The 23,665-nt window shown below is 36.5% G+C and overlaps 2 protein-coding genes across 15 annotated transcripts in view; both read left to right on the top strand.

Annotated features, from left to right (window-relative positions):
* LOC132112844 (echinoderm microtubule-associated protein-like 1) overlaps positions 1 to 4,595 on the top strand; it is a 67,036-nt gene extending 62,441 nt beyond the window's left edge. For all 6 annotated transcript variants that reach the window (XM_059520538.1, XM_059520537.1, XM_059520536.1 and 3 more), the window contains 3 exons: positions 101 to 196; positions 429 to 559; positions 3,468 to 4,595. In XM_059520538.1, coding sequence (XP_059376521.1) covers positions 101 to 196; positions 429 to 559; positions 3,468 to 3,593 — 353 coding nt within the window. In that variant the 3' untranslated portion in view covers positions 3,594 to 4,595. The remainder of the gene's footprint in view (positions 1 to 100; positions 197 to 428; positions 560 to 3,467) is intronic.
* Positions 4,596 to 5,058: 463 nt separating this feature from the next.
* Positions 5,059 to 23,665, top strand: part of LOC132112841 (ena/VASP-like protein) — a 30,568-nt gene continuing 11,961 nt past the window's right edge. For 2 of the 9 annotated variants that reach the window (XM_059520532.1, XM_059520531.1), the window contains exons 1-3: positions 12,846 to 13,244; positions 21,516 to 21,684; positions 21,879 to 22,056. In XM_059520532.1, the coding sequence (XP_059376515.1) occupies positions 13,165 to 13,244; positions 21,516 to 21,684; positions 21,879 to 22,056 (427 nt within the window). In that variant the 5' untranslated portion in view covers positions 12,846 to 13,164. Of the gene's footprint in view, positions 5,487 to 9,410; positions 9,649 to 12,833; positions 13,245 to 21,515; positions 21,685 to 21,878; positions 22,057 to 23,008; positions 23,352 to 23,665 lie in introns of those variants that run through there. The other 7 variants (XM_059520528.1, XM_059520527.1, XM_059520526.1 and 4 more) reach the window with 7 other exon arrangements.

The following is a 23,665-nucleotide window of genomic DNA, read 5'->3' as shown; positions in this document are numbered from 1 at the left end:
GCCCCCTAGTGGACCCGGCCTCCTGTTTAAGAAACCACTGAGTTAAATCTGTCTTTTTATACTATAAATGTATTAACTGATACACATTATTGTCTTTCAGGGATTCCTTCTGTGTGTAAGCAAGTAGTGAGTGTGGAGACCACCCGGGATATTGAATGGGCCACTTTCACCTGTACTCTGGGCTTCCATGTTTTTGGTAAGGTTGATGTTTTATGTCATGGATTGCAGTTTAAAATAAAAAAAAACAGCTTTATTTGTAATGATACTAAATAAATATAGCTAGACTGAACAAATCACAGTCTTCCCCATGTATCCATAACTGCATAAGAGCATTAGTTTTGTAGTGTTGTCTTTTATGAATGTAAGTGTACAGCCAGAAATCCATAGGGAAATGATATACAGTATATTCTGTTCATGTTCCTCTCCAGGACTGTGGCCGGATGGCTCAGATGGTACTGATATCAATGCTGTGTGCAGTTCAAATGCAAAGAGGCTGCTCGTCACCGGAGACGACTTTGGCAAAGTTCACCTCTTCTCATTTCCTTGCTGTCAGTCCCGAGTAAGTACTAGCAAGAAATCTTAAACATCAGATACAACCCGAATTCCGGAAAAGTTGGGACGTTTTTTAAATTTTAATAAAATGAAAACTAAAAGACTTTCAAATCACATGAGCCAATATTTTATTCACAACAGAACATAGATAACATAGCAAATGTTTGAGAAAGTTTACAATTTTATGCACAAAATGAGCTCATTTCAATTTTGATTTCTGCTACAGGTCTCAAAATAGTTGGGACGGGGCATGTTTACCATGGTGTAGCATCTCCTTTTCTTTTCAAAACAGTTTGAAGACGTCTGGGCATTGAGGCTATGAGTTGCTGGAGTTTTGCTGTTGGAATTTGGTCCCATTCTTGCCTTATATAGATTTCCAGCTGCTGAAGAGTTCGTGGTCGTCTTTGACGTATTTTTCGTTTAATGATGCGCCAAATGTTCTCTATAGGTGAAAGATCTGGACTGCAGGCAGGCCAGGTTAGCACCCGGACTCTTCTACGACGAAGCCATGCTGTTGTTATAGCTGCAGTATGTGGTTTTGCATTGTCCTGCTGAAAAAAAACAAGGCCTTCCCTGAAATAGACGTTGTTTGGAGGGAAGCATATGTTGCTCTAAAACCTTTATATACCTTTCAGCATTCACAGAGCCTTCCAAAACATGCAAGCTGCCCATACCGTATGCACTTATGCACCCCCATACCATCAGAGATGCTGGCTTTTGAACTGAACGCTGATAATGTTATGTGAAAGCATGTGCTGGAAGGTCTCCCTCCTCTTTAGCCTGGAGGACACGGCGTCCGTGATTTCCAACAAGAATGTCAAATTTGGACTCGTCTGACCATAAAACACTATTCCACTTTGAAATAGTCCATTTTAAATGAGCCTTGGCCCACAGGACACGACGGCGCTTCTGGACCATGTTCACATATGGCTTCCTTTTTGCATGATAGAGCTTTAGTTGGCATCTGCTGATGGCACGGCGGATTGTGTTTACCGACAGTGGTTTCTGAAAGTATTCCTGGGCCCATTTAGTAATGTCATTGACACAATCATGCCGATGAGTGATGCAGTGTCGTCTGAGAGCCCGAAGACCACGGGCATCCACAGGGCTCTCAAGTTTTGAAGACAGGCAAGAGTGCGATCTTTGATAGCCTCCCAAATTGGTTCAAGCCAGTCACCTTTGAAAAAAGGAACCAGGGGCCTCTATTTCTCAAATGTTTTCCCTTCATCGTAATTACTAATGAGCAAGTCATGTTGTGTGCAAAATATTTCTTACTGTGTTCTTTGTTGTGGACATTCTTCCCCAAAACTCCATAACATCAAAGACTTTTGGGTCCTGGGGCAAGGCAATGTCCATGAGTTGGTACTCCATAAACTCCTCACTTACTTGGTCTTGTTCCTTTGGGTCTTGAAATCTTAAAAAGGGCACATGTGTACAAGACTGATTAGAATACAGTGAGAGACAGATTTATTTTGTGATCATGACCATTAAACTTAAAAATATACAATCAGTATGTAAAAACTTTTTTTTATTTTTTATTATATAATTATAAAATATGACATGATTTTAATAGTGACCTATAACATCGACTATGCAATACACTTTAATTAATTTAGTGCTAATAAAATTATTAAGCCTATTGGAGAGAGATATATTTATAATGTGACAATATGTCAGTCATCGTGTGATAACGAAAATATGACTAGGCCTAGACTAACGTTACTTGTTCTGAGCAGATGTTGTCAGTGAACAGCCTGTAAAACTGTTGGCTAAGTAACAGACAGGAAAAACTGATGCTAATTATCTGGGAAACATTCTCTAACAGCAGTCAAGTTGTCATTGTCTGTGTCAAACAAGTTATGAATTTGTTGTAACAGGAGATCATTACTTTGTGCTCAAAGTGATGCTCGGAGCTCCAGTGGTTTCCTCTGTGGGTGAACGAGGAAGATGGTGAACAATTCCAGGATGCTTTTTTTTCATTGGTTGTTGCATTAAATCTTACCCAGATACAATAGTGCTATTTTCTGATTGGCTATTGTGTGGCCTATTTCTTTTTTTTGATTGGCTGATAAGTGGCAGGCTCGATTAAGAACTCCAGGGGAGACCCGCTTGATTCCTGCCGGTTTTTCCATAGTGAGAGCGGCGCGACCAGATAACTTTTGGGCGCTGCGGCATATTAAATATATTATAAATAGTTTTTCTGCGTGAGAAATACAATGTGTGGCGGGAGTGCGTGACAAAAGACCGAAATGAGTGACTGTCACGCTCAATGCGTGACACTTGAGAGCCCTGCATCCAATAAAGGTCTCCGGCCTTGTCCCTTACGCACAGAGATTTCTCCAGTTTCTCTGAATCTTTTGATGATGTCATGCACTGTAGATGATGAGATTTGCAAAGCCTTTGCAATTTGACGTTGAGGAACATTGTTTTTAAAGTTTTCCACAATTTTTTTACGCAGTCTTTCACAGATTGGAGAGCCTCTGCCCATCTTTACTTCTGAGAGACTCTGCTTCTCTAAGACAAAGCTTTTATAGCTAATCATGTTACAGACCTGATATCAATTAACTTAATCACTAGATGTTCTCCCAGCTGAATCTTTTCAAAACTGCTTGCTTTTTTAGCCATTTGTTGCCCCCGTGCCAACTTTTTTGAGACCTGTAGCAGGCATTAAATTTTAAATGAGCTAATTAAGTGGATAAAAGTGTAAAATTTCTCAGTTTAAACATTTGCTACGTTATCTATGTTCTATTGTGAATAAAATATTGGCTCATGTGATTTGAAATTCCTTTAGTTTTCATTTTATTAAAATTTAAAAAACGTCCCAACTTTTCCGGAATTCGGGTTGTAGTTAGAGATCATTTTAGTACCAAATAATGCTAATATATGATATTATTTCTCTCGATCCACCTCTGCAGGCTCCTAGTCACATCTACTGTGGACACAGCAGCCACGTCACCAATGTTAACTTCTTACATGATGACAGCCACTTAATCTCTACAGGAGGAAAGGACATGAGTGTAATGCAGTGGCGTGTGCTGTAAAACGACCACTGTCACACTGAATTTCCTTATTTTTCTAGAATCAAGTGGCTTGGGAAAGCATTAGTGTGGCCATCGACTACAGAGTGAAGTGGAGTCTCGATTTGATTTGCCTTTAAAGTGATCTCAGGACATCAATATTTGAAGTGACTCTGTTTCGACTGTCTCACATGTTCCCTAGGCTATGAAAGAGATGCTTTATGATGGAAACCCATCTCTTTAGCTTTGAAAAACAAACTAAAGAATCTGCTCTACAGGACAATGTTAAATGTAATGCCAAAGCACATTGAGGATGAATAGTCCAGTCCAGTTTATCATAATACTGTCTTAACTTCTGAGGTATTATATAGTCTTTAAAATACCATCAATTATACTCTACCCCTTTGACTGTGTTTTGATCAATTGCACGTTACCCATAATTTTGTACTAAAATTTGCCGCCATAATGTTCTTTTATTAACTTTTGCTGCCACCGTATGGTACGGTGCGGTATTGCAGCCACCTTCCCACCGCTGAACTTTTTATATCCTCTGCTGTAAGTCAAATACTTACGGTGTTTCATGGACTTAAACTGTAATAGAAGTACAAAAATATTCAACCAGCCATCAAAACCCTCTCAAGGACGAAAAATAGCATGAGTTTGGGAAAAAAGTGACTGTACTGCAAAATGATCATGGCCTTCACTGACTTTCATTTGCTAAATCACCACAGCCATCAATCACTGATTTAGTCTAATCCTCAGTCTGACTTCAAATCTGTTTTGTGCATCGACTAGCTTAACTAAACATCCTCATGTACTGCACATTTACAATAGAGTTAAGCTCCATTTTCATAACCTCCGCTTGAGAAACATGATTGAACAGTTACACTCAAATGACTGTAGTATTAATAATAAAACTAAGCATGCACAAGCTTGTTTGTAACTGTCTAACCTATTTTTCCATATTCACTGTCGGATATATGGCATAGCCATAAAAATAAAGGAAAACATGTTAGTTCTGTGAAATATGAGAAAGCTTTGTTTTTGACCAAATAGGTTTGTTGGATAAAGGTTGGAGTGATATTTTGAAGGGATAATGCCTACAACCACATGACAATATTATGTTATATGAATGTATAATAAAATTGGAAAATCAGTTATTTCACCTTTAAAAAAATGTTTTGCAATAATGTGTCCTCCAAACAGCAAAAAAAAAAACGGATGGAACAAGAGGGTCTGGAAGTCATATTGAAAACACATAACCCTTTACACTCTACACTGTGATGCCCTGGCCGGCAACAAACCTAGTCATGAACATCATTTATCATTAAACTAAAGTAATTTGTTAATGCCTGTTTATATAACAGAACCAAATGAGCATGAATAACAGGAAGAGGAGGAATAACTAACCCAATGAGGCAGGGCTCAGAGGAAGTTGCAATGCGGCATTGTGGCCACCAGCAGTCGCTGTTCTGCGCGTTTGTTTTACACTATCCCCATAAGCTCCTTTCTCATTGTCATAATTACACGGTGGAGGAAAATGGCAACTCCAGTGCATGTTTGCAGTCCGCATTTCAGATCGATGTTGTAGGCGCGACCATGAACTAAACATGGGATATGTTTTATTCCGCTGTGGTGACAGAGAGCGATATGCTGTAGATCTTTCGAGACATCTGCATTGCTTCTGATCCAAGGTCTGGCTGTGCATCGCTGGATGAGCATAAACGTTCAAGCTGACCATTGTTTTATGGAATAGTAGCCTACACGTGTTATATTTATCCTCATTAAAATACATATTTATGCGCTGATAGCTTTACATACAGCGGCTCGCCTCTGTGGCTTGGCTAAGTTTCTTTTTTCATCTTTTGAATTATTTATTGCATTCATATATTCGTGGGGATATCATCAGAAAATGAGGTAAGCAGCCCAATGTGTTGACACCGCATGTAAATATTCATTTATACATGAAAATGCATTGGTGTGTATACATATATCTATTTGCTATATACATTTATGTATTATATAGCAGTTGACACTGTTAATCACAGCCTTTGGATGTGTGTCAAACCTTGTGAGCTCCCTACCGAGACCGCTATTTTGGCGTCCTGTTAGGTGGGGATTTTGATTCTTTTTAAGTGATTCGAATCTTTTTGAATCAGTTCATGAAAAAGATTGGTTCACTCATTCGTTTAGTGACCAGTAGGCGGCGACAAGCGATTGGCCTTTCAATGTGTTATGCGACTCATGAAATCATTTACTTAAGTAAAAAAAGCATGTTTGAGATTAAAATAAGTCTTGTTCGCCTTTTATCATTTGTAGGCAACAAATCTGCCAATAAGTCTCTAGAAATAGTGTTCACATCAAGTGACAACTAACCGTTAACGATAGTCCTAACGTTAACTGTTTTTTTTAACGAGCTGCAGTTGTTGTCTTGCGCTTTAATTTCTCACGGTCTTTAAACTAAAGGCAGTTGAAAAAATAGAAAGTGATTCTAATCATATTGTTCCTCTGTGCCATTATCGTTATAGATGTGATGTGTTAGCTGTTTGGTGTGAATGTGGCTTAAGCACCATAAGTGTTTTCCTGACAATAATAAAGCAGATCTATTTGTCAGCCGATCCTACGGACGACATATCTTTGTTAATTCAGTTCTTATAAGAGATGTCAAGTTTAGATTCAAAGTGACTAATTTAATAATGTTCCTATTCCTTCAGAAAGTCCAAACTATTAAATGCTAATTTACAGTGCACACTCGAATGCTAATTGATCCGGTTATAGTGCCACTTGAAAAATGAATCAGTTATGTATGGCTATGATGATTCATAAACGTAAAAGATTCATTTGAATCATTGATTCATTACCCTAACGATCCTTAGAAAACGCCTAGAAATGGATCCCCAGAATGCTTTCTGAGTAGTCAGTTCATAGAATTTGGCACACAGCCACTGAAAGCTCGAGCTGAGGTCTTTTATGAGTGAGCAGATTCTTCACCTGTTTTCTGTTCTGCTGACGCCAGCGGATGGAGACGGTGTTTGGGTGTGTATTAACGCTCATTCCGTGCCGAGATGCAGAGCATTGATGCCGATGGCCATGACAAGTTTAACTAAACTGTCCGCGGGAATGAACGCGGCCACATAGGCTACAGTATTTTATTTCAATAATAAAGTGAATGCAAGCTCGTCTCCACCCGTACAGTGAATATTCACTGGGTGTGTTCAAAGTCAACCTGGTAAAGACGAATCCGATCATTGTTTCATGCTTAGTTGTGGTTAGGGAACAAATAAATTTTCTGCATCTCAAATGCAAATCACAGTTACATTGACCACGACATTTATCACCTCGCAACTGTAATTCTCAAAGTGAAGAAAATGTAAAAAAAAAAAATTTAAAATTGTATATATATATATATATATATTACAACAGATTTACGTTTATAATTTTAGTTATTAATAAAATGCATTGTGTTGATTGTTGACTGCCTTATGAAATTAATAAAAAACTTTATTTTTAAATTGAGAATTGTTTAAATATGTAGTTTAATCCCTTATTAAGACATTTTGAATTACTCAATTGTGTACATACAGGCTATTAAATATTTTGAGATCCACAAGTGTGTAGAGAGTATATCAACATCAGCATGCACATAAGTAAGTTTGTGCATTTATTCCAGGCTCTCTGAAGTCTTCTGCATGTGTCCACTTTCGCTTTCCTTTATTCTCTTTCTCTGTCTGGACTAGAAGGAAGTCTTAAAATGTACTGGCCTGGGTTGCATTCTTGCCAAGAGGAAACTGAGGAACTGGTTCAATGGAATGATTTATTCAACCCTCGACTCTCTGAGCAGAAGTTTTTACTTCACAATGTAGGCTATTCTTAGCAGTAGTGCTATAATATGGAATAAGGTTAAAGCATTCACTCCCAGGAAGCAGTGATTGTATGAAATGAGCTGTTTATATAATAGGTATGAGATCAGTTGATTAGGTGAATCGTACAGCCACTGAGAGATTGTGTTGGTTTACATTTGTATGAGTTTTTGTGTTGTGTGTCAACAGTACATATATAAGATCCTGCTTTTGTGTAGACATCTGAATGTTACACATGCCAATTGTCTCTTCAGGTTGAAACACTTCTGTCAGACTTGCTAGGTGTCAGTTATGATCAGTTTCTTCTCTGTAATCTCAATTTGTGACAACATTTTTTTTGTTCTCTGTAATCTCAATCTGTGATGATATTTTGTCATTTTTTTGACTTGCCTAGCTAATGCAAATTTATTTTCTTGTAGCGATTCCTCTTGCGTAATTTATCTGAGACCCCAAAGATGTATCAAATCCAGCTGTCATGATTGACTTGAACCAAGAGCCTCATCTGTTAGCACAAACAATTTTTTACTACAGCGTGGTGCAACAATTTATCGAGCCACAGTATATATGTAATTCTTGTGTCGGTTTCAGATTATGAAATATTTGGTATCTGCAAAAATAAATCCTGTTTTTAGAATATGTAAATCCTGGAGGTTTTTAGAGTATGAGCACAGCCTCTAGACGAGAAGTTAAAATGATCACTTGCTCCTTGTTGAGGTTTTGTTACGATGCAACCATTGCAGACAGATCAGCGAAAAATAATATTGTGGTCATGAATTAAGAACTTGATACCTTAGTTTTAGTTGAATGTGGCCACTATTAAAGTAGATCAAAACAAAACAGAAATACTACAAAGTGGCCATGAATTGCCTAAAACAAGGGAACAAATTAATCAAACACTCTAAAAAATAAAACTGCTTCACAATGCCATAGAAGAACCTTTTTGTCTAAATGGTTCCATAGAGAACCTTTAACATCTGAAGAACCTTTCTGTTTCACGAAAGGTTCTCTGTAGTGAAAGAAGGTTCTTCAGATTATAAAAAGGTAAGAAAAATATGGTTCTTTAAAGTATCTTTGACTGAATGGTTTGCTGTGAAGAACATTTTAAACACCTTTATTTTTAAGAGTGAACATGACCACAATTTAAACAAAATTTGGTAACTAATTAATAAAACATGGCCACAAATAAACGTAGTTGTGGGAAGTGGGAACAAATTCTTCATTGCTGGCTATAATATCTATTTGTATTTTTCGCATGCGATGTACTATTTAATATGCGTATATTAGTATGCAATACTACTAAGTTCTTTGCTTAAAGAGTCGGTTGTTGTAATTTATAAACTCACAGTGTTATTAGTTTGAATCATTTTAATTAATCTTTAATAAATAAAATTATTTAAATAAAAATCATTTTAACTTTACCATGGTATACACTATGTACTAAACCCACTTTGGACCACATGAAATGTTTTCAGTTTGGGTGTTCATATAACAATTGTAGGTTTAGTCACACACACACACACACACACACACACTCAGGTTTGTTTTTGTGAAAAGTGGGGACATCCCATAGGCGTAATGGTTTTTATACTGTACAAACTGTATATTATATCGCCCTACACCTATAGTCCTCACAGGAAACTGTGCTATTTCAGATTTTCAATACAATCTGTTTCCTGATATGTCACAAAAACGCTCTCACACACACATAATCACTAAACTGAGTGATTTAACCTAAACAAGACAAATATGTTTTCTTGCAGTGAATAACAGCAGCCTTCTTGTTTGTTCTGCAACGCTGTATATGAATGAGCATATTAAGGATCAAGTGTTGTGAAGAGAGACTCCTTTAAGGCACAGAACGCCTTCCAATCCTTTGAGTGGATAAGAATGGATGTGAGCAGGACAAGGTGACTGGTCCATATCTGTCACATGCTTCGCTTGCTCTCTCTCGCTCTCATTCTCTCGTTTTCTTCTCCTACCCTCCTTCACCCTCTTTTCTCTCTCACACACTCCCTGTTCTTGTATCTCAGGAATGAGTGTGCTCTGTGTTTTACCTAGCTGAGAGGATGAGGGATGAACTAGGCACAGTATTATTTCTCTCTGATCCCACCTTCTATTCCTGGTTTTCTTTTTGTTTCATCCGACTGTGAGGAATTTTCTTTCTCCTTGGTGTCTACGGAGCCTCAATTTCCCGATATGTATTCTTTTGATGACTATGGGTAAGAATTTGTCTTGTGTGGTTTTTGTTATTACCCTGTTTTCTGAGTTCCTCTGAGGATTACCATATGTTTCGCTTAAAAAAAAAAAAGCCTGTGTTTACTTCATCATGGTTTTGAACAACCCAAGTGGCTTTTAGTGTGTTAACTTTGCGATTTGTTTCCCCACCAGCTGTTCCCTCGGTGGAATGAGTTTATTAATCTACAAAAACATGCTTGGGATCAATAGCTACAGAGCAGGAGTCCCAAACCCACTCCATGTTTTACTGTTGAGTCATTTAGCATTTTGAAAAAACATGGGTTTAAATAAGAAACCAGGACACTGGGTTGGAGTTTTCAGTCTGCATTTTTATAGCATTGTGAGTTTTTATCCTGAAACTGTTTCTTGCAGACTGTTTCAGGGCAAGATGATGTACAGTACAGCATTTTTTGTGCAGATGTTTTGAAAGTGCATGGAGAAGAGATGTTCATTGAAATGTGAGCCTGAATATTTTTAGATTTCTTGGCTTAATGGACACTTAAATCCAGAGAAGAAATTAGTTAGGCAAGATAGTTTACAGGAAATGAAAATGTGATGTCCCACAACTGGGAAGAGCTCCAGGCAGTTGACATAAGCTGGAGCCGGGTGCCATGTAGGGACAAAAGTGTGGTTAAGACCGAATTTGGGATCGCTTGCATTTGATCCGAAGCAGAGCCAAATTTGTGGTACAACTCTTTCACCAAAGCTCTTTATTTTGCTTCAAAAACAACAACTTGGTGAGTGATAAGTCATGGTATTAGAAACTGTACACATGGTAACCTATTAGTAACCGGTGAAGGCAAAGCAATCCTTGAATATTTGTTGAAACTAGACTGACTACACAGCTCCTTCCTCTTTATTTTTCCCTCTGGCTGTTTTCCTTCTATATTTGTGTAACCCAGTGTAACCCAGTACAGGCCTATTTTCGCTACTGATTGCTAGTGCGCTGGTGATTCAAAGTATTTTCCTTTAAGGATAAGGATTAGTTAAGAGTGTCCTGCACCTGGTATACAGTGACCAGAATGTGGGGGAAGGGTGCGGGACATTTGTCCACTTTTCTCATCACCAAGAAAACTGCTTCCTAGCTCAATATCATGATTTGATGTCTAGGCTTATTTATCTAGTGAACTGCATGTCGCTTGCTTTTAGAAGTTGTCAGTTTGGATAAAATCCTTGGACCATATTCACCAAAATCCTAAAGCTAAAAGTTGCTCTTAAAAAAGAAAATTCAGCAACAACTCTTAAAATTTACGAGCATGTCACTCCTATTTTAAAAGCTCGTAAATGTTTTATTTTAAGAGTAATTCAACAAACATATTACGCTAAGCTCCAGTTTAGTGCTTATCAAACATGAAATTAAAAAATCAATGGACTCCAATGTCTACAAGTATTCAAAATAAAGCGTATATCTGTTTTATGTTCTACAGTGGTTGGATCGTTCACAGTTACCAGTCCTCCAGAGTCCTGAGTGTTTATCTTTCCATTATGGCTGTTTCCATTTTTTCTTCTATGTTAATACAATATTGCACTTTCCATATCTCATATTTCCGCATCTCATATGATCTCAGATGATTTGTGTCATCATTTAACCTAAAGTAGTTTCCAGAGCTGAAACGTCTCATTTTGACAGTTCTTTGAAAGCCACGCTTGTGTAAAGAAATGCTGAGCTAAGTAGGGTTAGTGTGTGCTCTGGTTTCTCTATAAATGTGTGTCAGTGACAGTCTGGCTGACCGTCCGTTTCGTAACCTGCCACATACATTTCTAATAAGAAGTAAATATAAAGCTGTCATTCCTCTCATGCCAGATTCATATGCTGTGTCTCAACTTCCTTTAATAGTGATTTGCCCAAATTATGTTTTCATTTAGCTGACAAGCAAAAATAAAATTTATCTAATAATGAATTCATTAATTAAATTAATTTAATAATCACGACTCGAGTAAGTCTATAATGTCTATGAACGTCTAAACATTTGAATTGCACACGAGGCAGTTTTTATGCCAAATTTTTAATGATATTTATATCTCTACTACAATTTATTACTGAAATATAAACATTTAAACAGTGGCTGTAATAACAACTTGTCTTCATGATATGTCATTTAAACATACTTTAAAGGGACAGTTCACCCAAAAATAAAAATTACATTATCATTTACTCAAATCTTATGTCGTTCCAAAATCCATATGATTTTACTTCCTCTTCTTGAACACAAAAGAAGATATTTTTAAAAATGAAGTCAAACTCAACAAGGTTTCAGAGTGAGTAAATGATGACATTTTGGATGAGCTACCCTTTTAACAAAGACAACAGAGTAAAAATAATATGAGTATGAAATATATATTCTGCATAATACTGATTAATGGATATTGAATGGCTTTTACAAGAGGTAAAAGTAATGTTATGTGACATTGTTTACAACATTTTTTGACAAATTTTATTGAAACACTCACTGAGCGATTACATGAGAAGTTCTATATTTCAGATGTACGGTTTCTTTCATACCTGAGTTCAACAGAACTAAGGCAGCTAAAGCTATTTGGCACATCTCATCAAAGAGCATCAAAACAACATTTATTTGAATTCTGTTATAAATGTGAAAAATTTGAAAGCTCTGATTTAGTTTCATATCGAAGTAACAGTGCGCAAAGCTTATTGTGATTATTAGATGATAGGTGTGCTACAAATAATGTTTAGTGAGTTCGTTCAACTGAAAACAGTGTAGACTAACGGACCTCAGTTCAAAAGATTGATTAAAAATGAGAAAACAATATTGTCAAGCGAGCCATATCATCCTAGACACTGACACAGTCAAACGCGCCATTGGAGAAGCGCTAATTAAATGTCACCATTTTAGTCAATGATTTTCGACTCCCTCAAAACATTTGGGTCAATGATTTCGGCTGAATATTGTCGGTTGCCACACTATTTTTAATGTGTATGCTGTCTTTGCTACAAAGAGTAAATGAAATGTGTGTGCCGGCAGTAGCATTAGGAAGCAATGTCTCGTTTTCAATTCCTCTGTCACAGCTGGGTGGGGGGTTGGGCGTCATGAGGTAATCCCCCTCAGGGTTAGACAAAACAACACATCCACAGTCAGGCCGTCCCCTTACAGAGGAAAACCTAATGCTGGGATACCCGGGTGTTAGTTAGTGGGACCCTACTGTTGACCACTCACTGTTGAACCTGTTTCTATTTCCTATCTCCTTGCTTTTACTTTCTCTTCACTTTTTCCTAACAGTAGAGAGATCATACAAACTTATGGATTGTCATTTGCGGTTTTTTTTTTTTTTGACGATATGGGATTATGACGTTTGAAAATGCTTATTTAATCTTGCAACAAATCTCTAGATGATATAAAGCTTGTTTGGTTGGAAGTACACATCCGTTGTGCTGTTCTACATCAGGTCTATTTTATATAAGTGTTTGAGATTAATTAAAGCAGGTTTGGTTAGAGGTTCAGTAGGGTGCTACAGATCTGTTTTGTGGATGTGTTTGAGAGATGGATGCTCATTCTGTCCAGTTCTGCCTACCACAGAGCCACAGTGACTCTGGGCTTCATTTAACTGGATGCAAAATCAGGTCAGTGTGATATTCTGTTCACATCAGTAACCTAATGCAAAGTTTAAAAGCATTTAAATTTTTGAAGAACATGTCTGAAGATGATTCATTTGCCATAAATGTCATCATTTGAATACTGGTGGTTTATGTTTAGATGCTAGCATGGATCTGGAATGAACTGAATAAAGCTGTTTGTATATATATATATAAGTATGTATATATATAGCATATATGCCTTAATGCTTGTGTCACATATCAAGTGGTGAACCAATACAGTATCAAAATTTTATCACTCAGAAGAAAAAATCGTAAAATGGATTAATATTAAATATGATATCAGATAAATAACAGATGAATTCATAGAATATTGTAGTGTTTGTTTGAATGCACATCCTCTGATGTGAACTAATAAATATATGGGATGCATTCTCTCCTGCCTTTTAAAAGTTGAAAGTACTATTATTTTCCTTAGCATACACTTAAGATGTTCAAATAGTTGTCTAAATTTAGTTTACCTGTCCAACAGCGACACCGGCCTCCCCTGAGCCCATTGTGTTTTAACAGACCCCCTAAAGCATGTGGTGAGTTTGGTTGGGGGTTATTATTATGAATAGGTAGAAGTCACGTGAGATGAGGCAATGCCTCCATCACGAAATGATTAGATATGACTGTTTATGATTGGCTATGATTGGTTCATGCGATAAATCTTATCTATTGTGTTTGTGTTTTTCATGATCACAAATCAATCTGAATGAACAATGTAATGCCATTAATAAGAAAAAATTTGAACAACTCACACATTTAGATATAACCACTTTGTCAAAATTAGACTTGGAATGTCATGAAAACATGATGAGTTTTTAGTCAGTAATCAGCTTGTGAAATTGAAATCACATCTCAGTGTCTGTGACCAATATTTACTAAGCTTTGATGACTGATGATCTGAAAAATGCCCTCCTCATTTTTGCCTCATACACACACACACACACACACACACACACACACACACACACACACACACACACACACACACACACACACACACACACACACATATATATATAACTTTTTGACTTTTAGAACTAATTTTGGGTTGCCTGCCACCAGAGTTGGGAACAAATGTGAACTCTTTTAAGCGATTGCAAAACTAGTGATGCTCACTGATGAATTATTATGAAGGGTTGGTTTATGTGGAAACTCTGCAAAAATGTTCTGTGAGGGCCCATGTTTAATTTATGTCATTATTAAAGAAAGGGGTGCTTTAGGGGAGATGTTCACTTTCGGTCCAGTGGCTCTCTAGAGAAGATGTGGTGAGTGTTTCTGTTCTAACTCCAGCAGTAAAACACAGCTCTCAGCCCAGCCTTACCCAGCTTTATTGAGAACATTCTTTAGACATTATCTTCCTCTCAGTCAAAACCTCATAGGACAAAAAAACCATATGAAAAATTAGCGAGATTTAACCGATTATATCTAAATATATATTATATCTCCTAGCTATTTTTTTTTTTTTGAAAGCGTGCAGCTTAGAGAATGACAGATAATGCCACAGTCAATGTTCTGGATAAATCTAGCATTATAAACCAGCCCTGCCTGAAACATTTAGCTGAGCACTTAAGCACATTAATTCAAAGGCAAAAAAGACTATTAGGCCATCAGCACTGCTTTCTGCCATTGTAGCTTTAACGGAGCCTGTGTGTATGGATGTGGATTTTGGGGGAGGGTAAATTCGACATACAATATTGACGTTAAGTGATGTGCTTCAGAAGCTGACACACATTCGTATTTGTAGTGTATGAACACATGGCCAATGCTGCTCTTATTTAGCAAATATCACTGAATAAATCACACTCAAAGTCTTGTTTGCATTTAATAATATTATCATTATGGCCCAGCTGCAATTATTTAATAGGATAATTATCATAATGTTTTTATTTATTCATGTTTTTATAATTATGTTTAATATTGTGAAGAAAAAAAACTAAACATTTAACAGAGAATCATTACATCAGGATAATATTTCCATTAGTATAAATTGTGGCATTATTTGCTGACTAGTAAGAGTGGTGTCGGACGCTATTATGCTCACTTCATCTTGAATTTTTTATTCACCAAGCTTGGTACATTGCATTCTGGGATTGCTTTCATTGCAGTAGGATATGTGTGTTGCCTTTCATGGTTTTCTAGTTTGTGATTTTTGATCTTTTTACAGATATATGCTAACTGTTCAAACAGTTGCTGTTAGTAAGATTTTTTAAATACAAAGTTCTGACATGAAACTGCATTTTTAAAATATATGTATAAAAAATTTTAATATATGTTAAAATATAAACATTCTAAAAAGTTATACATTCTCTAAATATTTCACAATATTGCAGTTTTCAGTATTTATAATCAAAAAGGCCTAAATGTAGCTTTGGTGGGCATGCAAGGCTTCTTTCAAAAACATTTAAAAGCATTTTAAATGATTTAGATCACTGCTGCCACAATTTTATTGAATCGAAAGTCTGTTTAGTCAAGCTAAATATTTGTAACTTCTTGGCTAACTATCATGTTTGGTTGATGAAATAAACGAGTGAGTTTTTATTTTCATGTAGTGTAGTTTAGTCATTTATTGTTATCATCAGTGTATGCCAGGAAATAACGGACAATTGACAGTTAGTTTGATTATGCAGGGGCCAATTTTACTCCTGGCTAAATTCTTCTCAGTGCTCTGTGGCATTCACTTCCTCGATGTTGAGATTACTGTGTTGGAGGAGACTATAAATCCTCAGTAATTTAGACTGCAGCCTAGAAGTCCTGGATTTTCTGGAAGTCAGCCTGTAATCCAGCTTCTTAGGCCTCAGAAGCTCCCTGAGAGGGGGAAGTGTCTCTCATAGGCAGAGATTTAACTTGGTTCCCACCCTTCCCAAAATGATTACTGGGTTACAAGCTAAAAAATGCCTCCCTATTTCACACAAACTCTCATTTGATTCAGCTCCATCCTCCCACACTAATAACAGGGAACTTCCATATTATACTTGCTTTAGAAACATTTACAGGGCTCACTTTGTGTAGCATTTTTGCTTAAAATAACCCCAGCTATAATTTTAAGTGCTGCTGTTGAGTCTCATTGTTTCACTCCCTCAAAAATATCTTACAGTAAATAATTTGGCATTCAATATTTACTTTTTATTCACTAACCAGGTGCTATGTGCTCCGAAGTAGTGCAGACATTTGAGTATTTAAATTAATTCATCGTCATTTGTGTCAAATTCACCTTATGTCTGTAAATAAGGGTTATTACAGATCGCCTTGCATTGCATTTGGCGTAATTAATGCTGTGCTGTTACCACCCGCAGAAAAAGCAGGCGGTTAAAGTAATTTAATTTAAAAGAGATGTTTATGTACATCTATTATTAATCATGGCAACAGTTTGTCACCAGATGATGATCAAATGATGGTGAGCAGTGTTACATCCAGGCTTATATCCAGATGCAGTAGACTCCATCGGCTTAGAGCCAATTCAGGCACATTCTGTTATTTTCCACTGAAATCTGGCCAAACGAGGCAGTGAAGATCTTGTGACCAGACATAAGCAGAGTTAGACCTTGTGTTTGGCCTTGAGCTGAGACAAAATGTTTTTTACATGAGATTTAAAGGAGCCTAGTCCTGTCAAGCTCCCTCTCTTTATCTCTTGGTTATTGAGACAGAGTTTGGGTGAGTGGAGACCAAGTTCACTGCGGGTGTGATGATGGCAGAAGCCAAATGGGAAATGCCAGGCTTTTCACAGCTTTTATTAATTATGGCGGCTTATCAACTGGGAGTCTATGGCCGATAACAGCTTTTCTCGCTTTTCTCTTACAATGTCTTGAGTAAACTCAAAATATCTTGGCTTGGAATTTGTAAAACTATATTTTCAACATTCTAGTCGACTGATGACTGGTCTTAAAGGGATAGTTCACCCAAAAAGGGGAATCAGTTCCTGTATTTACTTTCAAATAGTTCCAGAACTGTATGAGTTGTTTTTTATTTATATTATGGAAATATTATAATAATCTAAGATATGATGAAATATGTAATACATGTAATAGAAAATAAAATACATTTATTTAAAAACAATTATTTATAATATCTATCTATCTTTATGTGTTTAATTATATTTAATAAATGAAAATAATTAAAAACAAAAAAGTGTATATGTAATATATATGTATACAAATGTATAAAAAAATCCAGAAAATCACTTGACCTCTTACTGTGCAGTTTTACTTCAGCTGAATCATTCATTTGTGCAGTTTGCTGTTAAAATATTTAATTAAAATATTTAGATTTTAATATATACACATACAACCAACATGTGTATTAAACACACACACACACACACACACACACACATAAACCAGTTATAAACATTTCTAATTTGTCACACTCATATTTTTCACAATGATTAAAAGTGCTCAGACTTGCACAGGTGTGCAGAACAGTCTAGAGCTCAACCAACAATTTCATAATAAAAGGGAAATAATGCTCATTATGCAACAAAGTGCTGTGCAGTGGACAAATGATGGAGTCTGGCCTGTTCCAGCACGTTCAGCAGAACTGATCACCCCAATCTGCCAGGCAACAATGGCTTTGACCATGCCATCACTTAGCAACGTTCATCTCTTCCACACTGGGGTCTTTGCTATGACAACTGTGATTCATCAGAAAACATTCTTACATTATATTGTGCCTGTGACATCTGAGAACTACGTATGCATTCACCAGGGATTCCCATGCCAATCATGAAGTGTGCTTACAAGCTCAGGTCCATGTGGCCCTCTCCATCACACATATGCTGACAAATACACGTGTTTACTCACTCTCATCCACACTGGAGAGCATTCAACTAATGGGGTCATAGCTGGGAGGCTCAAGAGATCCCTGTCCCATAGTGCTACTTTATGGAGTAAAAGCATTAGATGTGTGGAGCATTCAGAACTTCTTTCAGCCATTTGCCTGTCGAGCACTCACAGATATACTCAATGATTTGAACTCAGTGATTTGGCTAGGTTTTGTTGTGTCTAATGAAGTATGACACTTTGTAAGAATAAACCAAAGCAGCACTAGACATCTTAATGCATCACTTTTCTCATCGAAAAAAATTGCTTTGCTCTAAATTTAGACTGCTTTAAAGTTCAAAAAACAAACCTTTTTTATTTCGTACATTTCACTTAGTTTACCAAAGAATCAAGGTTAGATTATATAGTCACATCCTCTTTCTCCATTAACAGCCATTTACAAAGAGCATACAGTAGATGTATTATAGATTTTTCATGGCAGGCTCTTAAAAGCTTGAAATGAACATTCACTTTGCACATAATTGTAGCGCAGTCTGGATTCACAAACTTTCGAAACTCTTTGACCTAAAATGTTTACTTTAAATAGTGTAAATATTTCAATAATATAACAAAACAATCACATTTTCATTTTATAGATATTTTGTGTATTTTTTTGTATTTAAATAATTGTTAGCTTTTCATCAATTCATGAAGCCCTAGAATAAATGAATAACGAATAAATATGTAAGTTCTGCCATCGTCAGAGTACTTTAGAATGTTCTGTAGTTTCACATTTCGAACATCAAAGCTCTTCTCTGCTGCTTGTCTTTTTAGTTCTGGGACAGACTATAAAGCTTTCTAAGTTTTAAATGTCTCTTACTCTGATATTTATAGCTTGCTATTACAAGACGTGTTGGTATCTGACCCTTTAGAATTGCAGGTTTTGTTGGAAAGTCTTGGCATACTGATTCTATTTGATAATGAATATTCTGGTTCCATTGGATACAGCACTGGCGATTTTTTTCCATGTTTCTTTTATACATAAATAGTAACAGAGAGATGCTTTGCGTGATATGTTATTAGGAGAAGTAAACTGAGATAGCCCAGTGTCTAAATATATTGGATGTTTATGGAAGCAAAGAGCCGTCAGGATGTAATTTATGACGACTAAGCATCATCGGTGGAGGAAAGACTGTGTACTTCATTTCAGACTAGCTCTAGGGGGGAGAAATGAAACCGGGAGGACAGGGAAGAAGCTGCCGCGCCGCCCTCTAACCCCAGATGGATGCCAGAAATAGGCTCTGTCGTAAGGCAAGCGTGAAAGACCACAGAATGAAGAGCGGAGAGTAGTGATTGACAGAAAATGTTTTTGCGAAAGCATTCAGTGTGCAAATATGCTGTTTGAACCATTAAAGACCAGGGTGACTGATGCTGTATTATTGTATCAACATCAGGTTTAAAATATATATTAATCAATTAAAAATATATTTAGAAGAAATTATATATATTTAGGTCATTTATATTGTTTTTTGCTAGGTTATTTTAAATTGCCCTGAACTGTGACAAATACGTTTTTAATGTGTTTTGTTTTTTACATTTTCATGCAATTAATGCTGCATTGAATAATACATGCTGTTTAAATGGAGTATGTATATATATATATATTCTAAAATTACTTTTTGTAATATATCCACGACTGAGTAAAAACTGAGTTATCTGCACATCAACCAAAGCACATTTAATTGAGCTGAGTTTGTGCAAACGCATCCTTTAAAAAAAATGTGTAACAACTCACTCCTTTCACTTCTCATAAATGCTTGTTGCTTTATGGTGGGCTCTCTCTTCGGTAGTCCAGCCCCCTCTAAACCACTTTTTTTATATATGGTCCATGTACCATTTCTCTGAGTTCAGAGTGTGAATTTTCTGTTTTGGCATAATGTCACAGAAGCGGTGAGTCTGATTTATCTTACTTTCATCCTCAGGTCTATTGTTTCAAATGGCGATATCTTATGAATATGTTTTAGTGTTAGTAAGAGCTGTTGCTCTGTACAGGCGAGTGTAAAGAGCGTGTGCGGCTGGATTTGGGTGTTTCTGTGGGAGTTGGGTGTGGTGGTTCAGTATGTTTTAGGGTATATAGGAGTCAGAGTGGAAATCTGCTCAGCTTAAGTTAGCACACCAACAGGAAAACCCAATCTTCTTTGTGCGAACCATTCAGTGCTTCAGAGTTTTACTTCATTTCAGTCAACATCTCCAGACTCTTGAGATTTTGTGAAAGCCTTGTATATAAGTTGAGTTGTTCTGATCACAATGCTTAGTCCAGTGTGCACGAAATGCAAAAAAGATACGCAAGTTTGAAGTCCATCTCAGACTCATTTACTGAACCACAGAATTTAAACTGATACAAGAACTGATTTTGTCTACTTAAGATTTGTCAAACTTGAACCAGCCAAATCATTAACTGACAATTATTCATATAAGTGTTAAAAAAACACATTTGTATAAATAAAAATGTAAAAAATTAATATGTATCTAACAAATTAATGAACACATATGGTAATTAAATCTTTAGTTTTATAATACAATTAGTTTATGTTAAAAGGCTTGTTATATATATGGGGTAATGGTAACATTTGACTCATTTGTTAACATTAATTAATGCATTAAGTAACATGAATTAACAATAAACAATATTTCACAGCATTTAATAACCTTACAGTGCATTTAATAATGTTATAAAAGATACAACTTTGATTTTAATAATGTATTAGTAAAAGCTGAACTAAAATGAATAAAAATGTATATATTGCATAAATAAACTAAAACAATCCATATCAAATGTATACATTATACAATTATTATATTACTTAACATTTAGACATTGTATTAAACATTATTATTAGCAGCACAAAAGGACAAAAGCTATTATGCTGATCATACAGTCCACAATTTCTGCTCTCTCGTTATGTTAATTGTTCCCTGACAACAGAAGATTTCTATTTAAAGAAGCGGAGAACCTCATGTCTTTAATTAAACCATGGCCTCATATCAAGCAGTCAACAAGGTTACATTCCTGCCTCACTCGTTAGCTGCCTATAACACTATATAATTAGTACAGATAACAAACCCGCCCCTAGATGAGTGTCTTCAAACAAATTCACTGGGCCATAATACCACAATAACAGCAAAGGGCATTTTTGGAAGGTTTGGCTGTTTTAGTTTTCTTGGAATAAGCAATGTTTTATAGAATTTCTACACAATCTTTAATTTCGTAATTTGTAACTAACTGACAGAAATTGTAAGAGTGTATTTCACTGAATGTGCACAGCTAAATATCACTCTCAATTACACACATTGCTGGAGAATCAAGTTGCAGCATCGTTGTTGCTAAGAGTCTGACATCTGTTTTTCATTGTCCCATATCGTGATTTATTGTTGTGGTTCTTGTTGTTGAACACTGTGAATCTTAACTAGCGTTCCTGTTTCTTCCTCATAGTGAACAGAGTATATGTCAAGCCCGAGCCTCTGTGATGATCTATGATGACACCAGCAAAAAATGGGTGCCAGTCAAACCGGGCCAGCAGGGCTTCAGCCGCATCAACATCTACCACAACACTGTCAACAACAGCTTTCGTGTAGTGGGAGTCAAACTACAGGACCAGCAGGTGAGACACCAGCATGGTCCAACATAACTGAGAGGAGACGCTGTGTGATATGATCTTACTTAGTTTCACAGTCCTATCCAATAAACATTCAGTTCTATTTACATACATCTACGCAGATATTTATAATCTGAAATGCTTGAGAAGGTTTCCCCTTGATAATTGAAATAGTTTGATTACTGTCCTTATGCTTGCAGGTCGTTATAAACTACTCCATTGTAAAAGGTCTGAAATATAACCAGGCCACGCCAACTTTCCACCAATGGCGTGATGCGCGACAAGTTTACGGGCTAAACTTTGCCAGCAAAGAAGAGGCCACCACCTTCTCCACTGCCATGCTGTTTGCGCTCAATGTCCTGAGCTCTCAGGATGCAGGTGATTTTCCTAACAACATGATTGGATTTTTTTTTTATCTCTGTGCAACACTATGTGGTGTTTGGTTAGGTGTTACCTGGATTATTTCTGTCATTTATTATCTTTTTAAGAAATTAAGTTTGATATGAGAAGTTATACTTCAGATTTATGACCCTGTGAATTGATTGAAAGGTTACACTAAATGCAATTATCTATCAAATAAATGCTCTTCTTTTGAAAGAAAGAATCGGAGAATCCTGACGGAAAATGTATTAAGGTTTTCACTAAGATATTAAGCAGCACAACTGTTTTCAACATTAATAATAAGCACTATTTTACTATGTTAAAATACAAAGTTATTTTAAATTGTAATACTATTTAACAATTTTGATCAAATAAATGCAGCCTTGGTGAGCATAAGAGATATCTTAAAACATGAACAAAAATCCTAGCGAACCAAACTTTTGAATGGTGGTGTAGGTTTTATCAATTTTTAAACAATATTCATACATTTCTCATTTTTTTGTTATTATTATTATTATTTTATTTTTTTATCTGGTCTACTGGTTTATCTATCTTTAATTACCACTGTGCTGAAACACACTCATGTTGCATATCACATCATGAAAAAATATAATTTTATAAGCAACTGTATGCAATGTTTTTCTCTTAAATAGATATAAACGTATACATTTAAAAGAGATGAGTGTAATGCAGATGCAACTACATTATGTTCCTTACAGTATTGTTTCAAAAATACAATAATCAGGCTTTAAAAGTGCTACAGCAAAAACGTAAGGAATGTCAACTAGTAGTGAGGAAAGTACTCTAAATGCACACTTGAAGATATTGTTGTTTGGGTCTTATACGTGGGATCGTTAAGTGTAGTGTATCTCTTATTTAAGAACAGCACATGGGCATCTCTGGTTTCAGGCTGCTTCTACTTATAAGACGTAGGAGGGGAGGGGGGGGGTCTTCTGCCATTGGTGCTCAGCCCTGGTTAAAATATCCATGGAGCCAAACAGTCTCAGGCCATGGGTGTTGCATGTTTCTTGTTGTTTGGGGTGGGCAGATTAGAAAGGTTGTTAGAAGTGCTGCTCGCACCTCAGCATGCAGAGAAGAGAGAAGCTGCTGTGCACCTGCCTGAACTCACCTGTACGGAGTCCTGCCTGTTATTACCAGTTCCCACCTGGTAGTGGAGCTCAAACTGCACCATTATAAATCTCACTAAAGGCACCTGAGAGGGCCCATGCTTGGACCGGAGCTTTCCCCGGGGCCAGTCCGCCGGATCAGCTCCACAGTAATAAGACTCAGCAGTAAGTAGTGTTAAAGGGCTCAGGGATTCAGTCGCATGTGTTAATAATGTGATGTGATGCCTTGGATGGGTCATTGTGGTGTCTTTGATGGAGGATGTGGTTGTGGAAGTTGCTCAGTGGTTTTTGGCAAGATGCCTGTCAGAAGCTCGTGAAGAGGTGTGTGTGGGTTTGGGAGGTCTAGTGTGTTTGTCGTGACTAATTCTGAACAGTTATCATTAGTGCTTCACTGATATGGCTGTATGGATTTAGATTTTAAGTGAAACATAACATAATAATGGTAGGACTGGTCATTTAGTTTTTAGTCATTATTTAAA

This window comes from Carassius carassius, chromosome 32 (genome assembly GCF_963082965.1).
Source record: "Carassius carassius chromosome 32, fCarCar2.1, whole genome shotgun sequence".
NCBI classification, from domain to species: domain Eukaryota; kingdom Metazoa; phylum Chordata; class Actinopteri; order Cypriniformes; family Cyprinidae; genus Carassius; species Carassius carassius.
The sequence above is the reverse complement of the archived record's forward strand: the minus strand, read 5'-3'. Positions and strand labels throughout refer to the sequence as shown.